At 42.1% G+C, this 10893-nt stretch overlaps 2 protein-coding genes across 5 annotated transcripts in view; one reads left to right on the top strand and one right to left on the bottom strand.

Annotated features, from left to right (window-relative positions):
* Positions 1-5333, bottom strand: part of LOC128891584 (gamma-aminobutyric acid type B receptor subunit 1) — a 6613-nt gene extending 1280 nt beyond the window's left edge. The window contains exons 1-11 of one of the 3 annotated variants that reach the window (XM_054151180.1): positions 4551-5319; positions 4332-4430; positions 4133-4267; positions 3889-4059; positions 3309-3807; positions 3101-3228; positions 2734-3026; positions 2384-2627; positions 1951-2158; positions 1450-1844; positions 1200-1341 (exon numbers count right to left, since the gene is read on the bottom strand). In XM_054151180.1, coding sequence (XP_054007155.1) covers positions 1200-1341; positions 1450-1844; positions 1951-2158; positions 2384-2627; positions 2734-3026; positions 3101-3228; positions 3309-3807; positions 3889-4059; positions 4133-4267; positions 4332-4430; positions 4551-4688 — 2452 coding nt within the window. In that variant the 5' untranslated portion in view covers positions 4689-5319. Of the gene's footprint in view, positions 1-6; positions 1342-1449; positions 1845-1950; positions 2195-2383; positions 2628-2733; positions 3027-3100; positions 3229-3308; positions 3808-3888; positions 4060-4132; positions 4268-4331; positions 4431-4550 lie in introns of those variants that run through there. The other 2 variants (XM_054151179.1, XM_054151178.1) reach the window with 2 other exon arrangements.
* Positions 5334-6172: 839 nt separating this feature from the next.
* Positions 6173-10594, top strand: LOC128891585 (U4/U6.U5 tri-snRNP-associated protein 1). Of its 2 annotated transcripts, XM_054151182.1 has the most exons (10): positions 6174-6493; positions 6642-7090; positions 7173-7301; positions 7396-7812; positions 7875-8291; positions 8364-8451; positions 8534-8732; positions 9849-10035; positions 10155-10309; positions 10385-10594. In XM_054151182.1, exons 1-10 carry the CDS (start codon positions 6331-6333, stop codon positions 10410-10412), a joined length of 2232 nt encoding a protein of 743 aa, XP_054007157.1. In that variant the 5' UTR covers positions 6174-6330; the 3' UTR covers positions 10413-10594. The 2 variants fall into 2 exon arrangements, 1 of the variants encoding a protein (XP_054007157.1); XR_008460870.1 differs by lacking the exons at positions 10155-10309; positions 10385-10594 and adding an exon at positions 8922-9039 and having other exon boundaries at positions 6173-6493; positions 9849-9988.
* Positions 10595-10893: the final 299 nt, after the last annotated feature.

Below are 10893 nucleotides of genomic sequence, written 5' to 3'. Positions count from 1 at the left end.
CGATTCGCGATTTGGAAACGACCGTGTGATTGTCTAACGAGATTTAACTGCAATTGCTGCAAAATAATGCATAAACAGAGCTGGGCAGTGATTACTTTGCAATTGATTTGCGACTAGAAAAATGATTTAAAATGAAATAATAAACATTTTGCCCAACGCTGTGGGTGAACGGTAACGAAACGTCTAGGCCTGGGGTGGTGAGACAAACGAACGTTCGCGATGTCTTTTATTGTACGCTTGGAGGATGCAACCACGAGCAGTTATGCAAGAAAAGTTATGCAACTTCCAAGAATGAACGGACGTTTTTATATCATATCTCGCACGGACTGTACGATTCGAAGTGTTTCCGGTAAAATGGAAAGTCTCTTCGCCGTCTGTTTTGGACCCGTACGAATTCGGGTGTTGCATAAAATATTGAAATATTCAACGACAATAATCGTTTCACGAGGCGTTTGGTCCGTATCCGCGTAAACGGTCTCTTCGACGTTCTCGTCGAATAACCGTTCGTTCGCGGTAGAGTTCGATAAAATTTCCCTGTACAAATATATCGTATAATGTATACTCTCGATAATCGGCGACATCTGTAACTGTGCGATAGACTCTTGAGGTAACGAAAATTGTCGTTGTAAACGAAACAGGCGCGCCTCATTCGTAGCCTCGTCGCTATTTGTAGGCCAGCTTTCGATTCGCGATGAAGCGACAACGTACGAGTCGCGCGTTCGTGGATTGATTTTAGCATCGAAACGATCTACTAGTCACATTTAATTTACAATTTTCTCTACGCATACGCACACCTATTACTTCATAGTATACACATACATTCAAACATTTATACGTTTAGACACCGAATACGTAAACGCGCAACGTGCGTCGTACCGACTACGAAACGAAACCGTCTCGAGTAAAACGAGACTCTCGCTTCCCGTAGTTTGATTTAAAAAGTGTTCGCGGTGCTCCGTAAAAATAAAAAAATTTGCGAGTGAGAGTGAATCCGTCACGTGAGATTCCAGAGACACCGAGGAGTCTCGAAACCGAATTCGTAAGAAAAAAGCTTGATATAGCTCGTCCGTTTAGGTCCCAAGTTACTTAAATTCGTGTAATGATTCTCGAGGGTTCGCGTGTTTACAAGTACGATTCCGAGAATTCAAAGTCGGAGACCGAAGCTCGAGATGATCGCGTATAAACAGAAATGCCCCCACCGATTGCGCTGTCCGAGGTGCCCTCGCCGGTGACAAAATCGGCCACTATCAGCGAGTCCTTGGGGATGTTGACGCCGCCCCCGCCTTTCGATGCGTCCCGCTCGGCCAACATCTGCTTCAAGATTTTAATCTTTTCCTCTTTCTGGAAAAGAAGACAACGACGGCCGTTATTAACAACGAGAAAATCCGATTACCTCGGATTCGGATCCGAAGATTCACCCTCGATCCGAAGATCGGAGAGCTTCCTCACCGCGGCGATAAGTTTCTGAAGCTCGTCGTTCTCCCTGAGAAGCTTTTGATACTTCTCCTCGTCCTCCTTTGACACACCCACGTCCGGATTGTACTTGGACTCGGCTTTGTCTTTGGGATGTCTGATCACTTCGATCATTTTCGGCACAAAGATCAACGCCATGCTCAAGAAACAACAAAAAATGATGGCGAGCGCGACGAAAGCAAAGCTGGCGTCCTGCTGGCTGGCGATGACCATCGTCACCGGTGCTGTGATCACGCACAGTATGACCACGTTGTATATCGACATCCCGACGTATCTGGAATCATTGATCTGTTTAACTTTGATGCTCCTCGTCTCGTAAGCCAAGAACAACCCGAACACCAGGATGATCCCCTTGTAACTGTACATCAAACCTGGAAAAAAGGGACGAATCGAGTTATTCGCCAAGGAAGAGTAGCCGAGCGCCGTCGAATAGATTGGTAATAGAAACGATGAAACATTTCGAGTCGGTAAACTCACCAAGCCAAACGTTATTGTGCACGCTTTCGCAGTGTTCGAGTTCGGGTCTGATTCGCGCGTCGTCGTCGCCAAACGGAGACGATTCCAGCGGGAAAGTCTCGATCTTTCTTTGCAGTGGATCGAGCACCTGCCAGGAGACCAGGAGCACCATGTCCACCGCCAACAACCCACTTACCATCGTGTACAGCTTCCACGGCTGAATTTTCTTCTGTATGGACGAAACTTTTTGTTTAGCCATGAACAACTAAAAAGAATCGAGAATACGTTAAAGATCGGGGTCGTACGAGCGGGATCTGCGAACCATGCAGGGGCGGTGCAGACTGCGTGTGAGAGAGACTAGAAAACAGTAGCCACACGTGATTAATCGTCGAATAGATACGGCTAAAGCGATATATGCGATTGAAAGACGGGGGCACCGGTCGTTCGGTCTTACCTTCGCCTGATCGGCTTTCGTTTTCGTCGTAAGTCTATGGACTCGCCACACTTTGCTAAACATCGCCCCGAACGCTAAGGTGAAACCAGTGGACAACATCCATGCTCTCGCTTGGCAGACCGCTGGATACTCCCATTCCGACACGAATCTACCATCGATACCCAAAAGAAACACCGAGACGAAGCACGCTATCACCCCAACCAGCATTATCGTGTTGCACACGGGATGCGACGATTTAATCACGCTGAAAATAACAGGCGTAAATACGTTGAAACGCGCGGTTAACGAGAAGAAACGACGAACGGACATCGAATGATAGGTAAAAAATCTAACGGAACAACGGAAAATACCTTCTATGCCTGTTCCAGATATTAAAAATAATCAGTCCCATGGCTATCACGATCCCCAACGACGATATAGTCCCCATGCATATAAACAAGGGCAGCGAGACCGTCCTCAAGACGGTCCTCACGATGGTTCTGTCTTGCGGTACCTTGCCGCCGATCCATCTTTCCATGTTCCTCCAAGTCAGATTGTCGCTTTGCGTGTCGTAGTATCCTAACTTGACGTACTTTCCATCGATTACTTGCTCGATTTGGGTCAACGCAATTCTGTCACCTTGCGAGCTGAACGCAACGTACCCCTATAGCACGGAAAATCGATCAAGGATCCGCCACGCGAAACAAAGCTTCCGTTCTATTTATTCGCGACACCTACGGAGACACCCAGGAATTGAGTTGAATTGATGGCGGCGTAAATTTCGTCGGCTATCTCTTCGTCGATGTACGTAAAGTTCTTCAAGCTGTTTCCTTGCTTGCTCAGCTTCTCCATCGTTTTGTTAAAAGCTGCGATCAGAAAATAATTCGTTCAATAGGCGAAATCCTTTCTGCGATTGATTCTCGCTAAAGATAAATGGATTTTTTACCTAACGCGACGGACCAAACCGCGTCGTAAGCGAGAGGCGCCTCCTGATACCCCTCCGGATACCGTTTGTTGTCGATGTCGTAGCCGTCTTCTTTCAGCATTTTGTTCAACCTCTGTCTAAAGTCCTCGGACGTCATCCCGCTGATCGTCGTGTCGTTATTCTGGTTCCACATGAGCGCCTCCGTCGTCAAGTGACCTTCCGCAGCCTGTCTCATCTCGTCCTTGGTGCAAGTGATCCCTTCCTTGTCCAAATTCACCTCGAACCAATTGTCCTCGTACCATCCGATGAAAAACCACACGTAACTCTTGCCGTAGAGGTTCTGGTGATAAAGCTCGCAGAGAACTCTTCTCGCGGCCACGACGTAAAACAGACCGACGATTATTCTCGCGTCCTGGCGACGGAGATTCCTCACCGCGTCGGATGGGTCCGACAGGAAGCTCTGGCGGGTCACTATTTCTATGCCTGCCTCTTTGCAGCGCGCTTCTAAATCTTCTACGGTCTGTCGAACAATGCCCAAGTCAGTTTATTTCGTTCGCGAAACGTAACGCGTTCTGCTATCGCCAGAGGAGATCGGTCTTACGGATATGAACACTTCTTCGGCTTGCTGCAAAATCGCCACTCGAGACCAACCGAACTTCTGCAACAGTTTGATTCTCGTGGGATTGTGGACCGTGGCCGATGGGTGGGTCCTGAAGAGGGTCGGGAACCTATTTCGATCGGACAACGCCGGCGACGATGCGCCGTAACATAACTGAAAACATTCAAAGATATCGTCCTCGTCTTGGCGCATCTTCGAACCGTAAAGAGTCTTTGTCGATACCTACCACCACCAGGTTCCACATTTTCGCCGCCTCGGCAACGGTTGTGCAGACCGTGCTGCATCCAGCCAACAGCATCAGTTTGTGCGGCTTTGAGTATAACAAATTGTACATCACCGAGGCACCCAATCCCGGCTCGCACTGAAACGAAACATTTTCTATAGAATGCGCGTAGAAATATTTTACCAACTGTTCGTCGACGTACCTCGCTATCGTTCGAGTGGAGCTTGAGCGTGAAACCAGGTAGCAAGTTCTTCTCGCGGTTGACATCGTCCAAGGCCAGATTTACGGCTGGCATGCAAGCCTGTTAAACAAGATACGAGTTTCTACCCATCGTAAGGCTCGCGAGAAATAGATAATTAATCCGAACGTGGCGTGTGTTTTTAAAACGCGCAGAAAATGAAAGCGAACGATCGTTACTCACCTGGCCACCCTGCCACCCGCCCTCCCCCGCTATCGGGAATATGCCACCGATGTGCAACACATTGTCCCCGTCGTCGGGAGGTAACGAACCCTCGATCGCGCCCGTCGACGTTAGGATTATTATTAAAAGCTCCAGCATCGCGGTGCTCGAGAGACTCTTTCGCGTAGCTGTGTGCAAAGCCTTGGAAACACTTTTTCCTTTTTCCTTTTCGCCTACGACACACCCCAACGGTGTGGCGATGAAAATCGCACTTCCCTTACGTGACTCCCAGCCATCGTCGTCGAACACTGGCCGCTCTCCAAAGCGACAATCACCGATTCGTGGACCGACGAATTCTCGCGTCGAGCCAGCAACCTGCTCGACGGGGAACGATCCCGGTTTGGTAAACCTCGCGAGAATTCGCAACGTTTAAAATCGCGTCTTCGCGTTCTCCATCGTTTACCGGGTCTCTACGCTTCGTTACGCGCGCGCGACACCCCGCGAATTTACCCTGCGAATGGATCGTACGAGGACGCAGGTCCGAATCTACCATCCAAGTAACAAAGCTTTGGCTCTTCGCGCAACAGGAGCCCCATATGTTTTACACTTCTTCCTCGCGTACTACTCTTTTTACAACTCGTAAAATTCGGCCAGATGATTCGTTTGCATTTTTCTATACTTTTTAGTTATTTCGCTATTCGTGTATTCCAAAATTGAATACCTCGGAAATCAAAGAGAAAAGTAACGAGAAAATGATAACGGAAGGATAGATGTATCTTTGTAGCGATGATATTTTACGTTCGTAGAATGTTTCAGAGAAAAAAGTTCCTCGAAAGAATTAGCTTAAGGCTCTGCAACGTCTAGATCCACTATTGCGAGGACGAAGCGCGTTCGCGCAAGTTTCCTATTGATTTCAACCCGGCTAGCGAGGACCATAGAGGGGATGGACGGCTCTGTCCTCTAAATTTCTACCACAAAATCAATATACAGACTGTTTCAAAGCATAAATTATAATATTTAGAATTACATTTTTGTAAAATTAACGCTGTAGCGTTTCAACTTCTCGTTCCGCAACTTCAAGTGGAATAATTAACAACGAAGTGTAATTTTGTTAGCCTTGAATGAAGCAGCGTAATACTTGTTCCGAGCTCCACTGTTTGGGATAATTTATTATATTGTTATGCTGATTGTACATGGTATTGTCTTCCTTATTTTATAATTAGTTTTCTTTTTGAAATTTTCCCGGTATTTTCGCTCAAATAAATAGCCATCTAGTGGTGAATATACCGAACTAATTTTCGAAGTTTGGTCAGCGCCTCTATCGGGAAAACGCTCAAGTTTGTCCTCGATAGTTTCTTTTTTCACTGCTAGATGACGCCATTGTCAGTGTTTTTTTACCGACCAGTCGGTAGATTACCATATATCGGTAAAAAAAAAACACTGACAATGGCGCCATCTAACAGTGAAAAAAGGAACTATCGAGGACAAACTTGAGCGTTTTCCCGATAGAGGCGCTGACCAAACTCCGAAAATTAGTTCCACCCTTTCATCGCGAGATGGCAACGACAATGACAATTGTAGAACTTTTAGCATAATTACGTTGGCAGCATGTACGATAACGTTCAGATTGTTCAGATATCAGAGCATTCAGAACTCTGAGAATTTCCAGTGCGCGTTGAAAAAATGGTGGATGGTAGAAAGAGTTGTCCATTCGGTGTTATCGTTAAATTTGTCACATTTTAAAAGATCTTAGGCAAAACGGTATATCGTGACTGTCGATTTGTGAGCCGCAGAAGTGAAAATGGGTTCGAATAAACGTCATAAAACTGAGAAGAACCGGGACACGAAAAAGAAGCGTCATCGTAGCCGATCGCGAAGTTATACGCCTGAACGCGAAAAATCAGAAAAGCACAGACATCATAAAAAGCACAGAAGAAAAGAGCGCAAGGATTACGACAGCGATGGTTATTATCTGATTCGTTACTATTGTATTAGAGATCTATTGTCCGGTGGTACTCTCGGTGCTCCATGCTTCTCGTAAACCATTCTGTAGTGGCCTGTGTAGCGATCCATTCGCAGTTAGAAATCTGTAATTTATTTGTTTTGTTTCAGTTGAAATAGTTACAGCTCCTCCTCCACCAAAAATTTCCAAGTCTTCGCATCCATCGACGCCTCCGCCTCCTGAAATTTCCAAGCAACGGAGTCCGTCGCCGATCAAGGGTGGGACGGCGCAGACCTCTTTGTCAATCGAGGAGACAAATAAATTACGAGCAAAGTTAGGTTTAAAACCTTTGGAACTGGATAGTACTTCTAAAGATGACCCTAACAAGATTAAAGACGATCTGGGAGAATTTTACCATAAGCCTGCTCCAGATGTTAATGAAAAGATAAAGACCCAGAAGTTGAAAGAAAAAATTGGTCTTCAGAAACAGAAAAGACAAATTGAAGCCAGTCTATCCAAAGTAAAAGGTTTGGCTGAATGTGATTCCGATGATGATGCTAAGACTTGGATTGATAAAAGCAGACGTCTGGATCAGGAGAAGAAAAAGGCTGAAGAAAGGGTAACAACATTCTCTAGAATATTGAAATGTTTGCTTTAAATAATGGGAATGAATATTCTAATGTTTTATATCTTTGTTTAAGGCAAAAATGTTGGATCAACTAGATGAGGAATTTGGAATTGGTAATTTGGTCAAAGAAGAAATACATACAGCTCGTAAAACAGCTTATACAGAAAAGAATTTAAAAGGTCTCAAAGTAGAACATAATATTGTAAGTAATTGTATTGGTAATATTTTTCAATAGCTATGGAGTAACTGTGCAAGTTTATTGAAATGGTGATAATATATGTTTATACGTATAATAGGAAAAGTTTGAAGAAGGTAAAACAGTTATTTTAACACTGAAAGATCAAGCTGTATTAGACGAGAGCGGAGATGTACTCGTCAATGTAAACATAACGGACGAGGAACGTTACCAACGTAATATCTTAAATAAAGCTAAAAAGCCGGGTTACGATGCATACGACGATGATAATTTCGATCAGTTTGGTTTTCCAAAGAATTCTATTTTGGAAAAGTACGATGAAGAGATCGAGGGGGAGAAAAAAGATAATTTCGTATTAGGAGTTAATATGAAAGATGCCAGACAATCTAAACTCGATCACGTTAAACAATGTTTGGCAAATAAACGATTAGAATCATTGCACTTAGCGGAGCCAAAACTAGCTAGCGAATATTACAATGACGAAGAACTCGCAACGTTTAAGAAACCAAAGAAAAAGGTAAGTTTAAAAACATAATGTCGACATTTATAAAACTGTGTTAATATTTTTTCATTTTGCAGATTCGAAAAATTAGAAAGAAACTAAAAGCGGACGACTTAATTCCCGAAGGTAACGATTATCTTCGAGATCTTGGAAGCAGAAGAAGCAAACGACCCGACGACGCGAAAGAAAATGATAATTTAGATGTAGATGATTTAGGAGCTCCTACCGAGGACCTTAGCGAAGTGAAACTGGAAGAAGATGACAAAGAACTAGAATTGCAATTAGCATTGAAGAAAGCTCAACGCTTAAAGGAATCGCAATTGTCGAGCATAGAACAAGTTGTTGAAACTATAAAACATGAACCCACATCTTCAGAAGAAAATCAATCTGGGTACATAGTTCTTAATGCTACCGCAGAATTTTGCAGAACATTGGGAGACATACCTACTTATGGTCTTGCTGGAAATAGAGAAGAGAATGGCCAGGAACTCATGGTATTGAACGTTCTTATTATTGTTTCTCTGTCTAATATTCTGTCTAACATTCTGTTGCGATTAAAATTATAGGACTTCGAAATTGACGGTGTTAAGGAGGAACCACCGGCGAATGAAGAAGAAGACGATGGTCGTGGCGCATGGAATACAGTCCAATTAGGTATCCGCAATATACATTTACACTGGTTTTTTCAGTTGAAATCATATCTGAATGAAACGCTTTAACCTGCCATACTGTTTAGATGAGAGCACGTCGGAACCCGTGGCGATGGAAGCTGCAATTCTAGACGCAGAGCCTTCGCTTGGACATGGCGTTAGCGGTGCGTTAAAACTCGCAATGAGCAAAGGCTATTTGCAAAAAGAAGACAGTAGCCGGCCGTCTGCGTCACGATTTGCTCACTTACAGGCTCAGAACTACTCGATAGAAGATAAAACATACGGGTATGTATCGAGTATGTATAACTACCATTCAATAGAAGAAGCTTTCTTACACATTCGGGAGTGACTTCGCACAATGTTATTTCAAGAATACCCTTGTCTACCGCAAACGGTCATAAGAAATATTCTTCTATTGAATGCATTCCAAGCGAATCTTGTTAGACGAGTTATTAGTGAATTTCAAACTGTTAGTTAACAGTTTTAAATAGAGCCCGGGTTTCGGTGCTTGGAAATGGACGATCCGCTACCGCTACAAGAGTTAACTACTTTGTCGGAGATGATCGAGGCCTGAAAAAGAGGATTTATTGAGGTATGTTTATATTATGCGATTCTATTGGTGCCAAGCGAGATTTCTACGAACGTTCTAGACAAGTCCAGTGTGGATCGAAATCACATTCGTTTAATTAGTAAGAAACTTCTATGCCTCGCGTATCGTTAATATATAGTTTGTTTCACAAGATGATCTAAAAATAATCGAACACTTGTAAGAATGCTATTACTCTATAGCTAGGTTATGTACGAACATGGGGCACAAAAATAAACTTTAAAGTACCCGTTATATTTCGCAATTTTATTTCATTTTATTAATTATTTGTTTATATATAATCTAGTTACGGAGTATGTATTTTTCAATCATGTTGCGAATCATTTTGCATGTTTCGATGAGTGGAATATGGTATGAAACGATTTTTAGGATAAGGGTCTTCCATATTGCTTTTAATTGATACCTTTTTTAGTATTTACAAATAATATTACGTATTAGATATTTTTTCCTTATTTTTCTTAAAAAAAATAACGACATATATGCAACGTAAGAAATGCATAAACAGTTTGAAATTAATCATGTTACATACGATTACAGATTTAATTTTCGTAATTATATTGACTTGTTTAGATTCGTGTTGTTCTAATCGCATAATGTAATGTATCTTGAAATCGCAACCGTCTGCTATCCAATATTATATATTTTCAGATAATGACTATTCGCGGTAACGTAAATTTCGAAACACCGAATTCCATGGGCTGCTATATATAATTTCTCTAGCTAAAGAGAAAGTCTATTTTATCCATCGCATGCGCTGAATCGATGACTTCATCCACTGTTACTTTTTTTTCCAGAGACGATGACAAGTTCGGTAGAAGAGATCGTTTTAACGGCCCAACCTCTGAATTTAAGGAGAAAGATGGTTTTAAACCGAACGTAAAATTAGAATACATCGACGACGATGGACACGTTCTGAGTGCGAAAGAAGCTTTTCGATATCTTTCTCACAAGTTCCATGGGAAAGGTCCAGGAAAAAATAAGGTTAAACCTAGAAAAAAATAATCATCTCTTTTACATTTTTTTTGGATGCTTAAACTAGCGTAATATTCTTCAAGCTCCGAAGACTTGTACTTTATATATCGCTTATATACGCTTTTCAGGTCGAAAAACGAATGAAAAAGGCTGAACAGGAAGTATTAATGAAACGGATGTCCTCCACGGATACACCCCTGGGTACGCTTAATTTACTGCAGGCGAAACAAAAGGAAACTCAGTCTCCGTATATAGTGCTCAGTGGTAGCAAGCAAATGCAAACGTAAGCGACCTTTATTCATTCCAACTGATAAATTTAAATTGTTGTCATATAAAAATCATGATTATTTTTTTCCAGGACTAGTATATCGAAATCAAAGCATTAAAGATTATAAAGCTAACTTTAATGAAAATTGTATATAATATACAGACGGAAGAAAATCTCTTATCAGCACATGTTTGAAACAGAACAGTACGTTAATCGTTCAAAAATAAAACAATTGCACATGTTTTGATTTGCTAATCTACATACAGGATAATAAAATAACATTCACGAGAATTTATAAAAGAGGTTAATCTCTTTTACGTCCTTCCATTTTTTTTTTTTTTTTTTTAACGCACATTTGCGTTGGATAATGCACGTGTGTATGAAAATCAAGCTGGAGTAATTGGCAACTTAAGTTTTGAAAATGCTACGTTATTAATAGAAATTTGGGGATGGTCACCTGAGATATGAAATTTTCAGTACAGTTGTCAGAGAAAATTGTGTAAATTTCCTCGATATATACAAAGTAGTACAAATTCATGTTCCGTTACTTCTTTTTTATGACAATATCTTGTATACTTATTCAAAATATCTTATTTTAT

Source organism: Hylaeus anthracinus, unplaced genomic scaffold, assembly GCF_026225885.1.
Source record: "Hylaeus anthracinus isolate JK02 unplaced genomic scaffold, UHH_iyHylAnth1.0_haploid 12002, whole genome shotgun sequence".
Taxonomy (NCBI): domain Eukaryota; kingdom Metazoa; phylum Arthropoda; class Insecta; order Hymenoptera; family Colletidae; genus Hylaeus; species Hylaeus anthracinus.
This window is presented reverse-complemented; position numbering and strand designations above follow the sequence as displayed.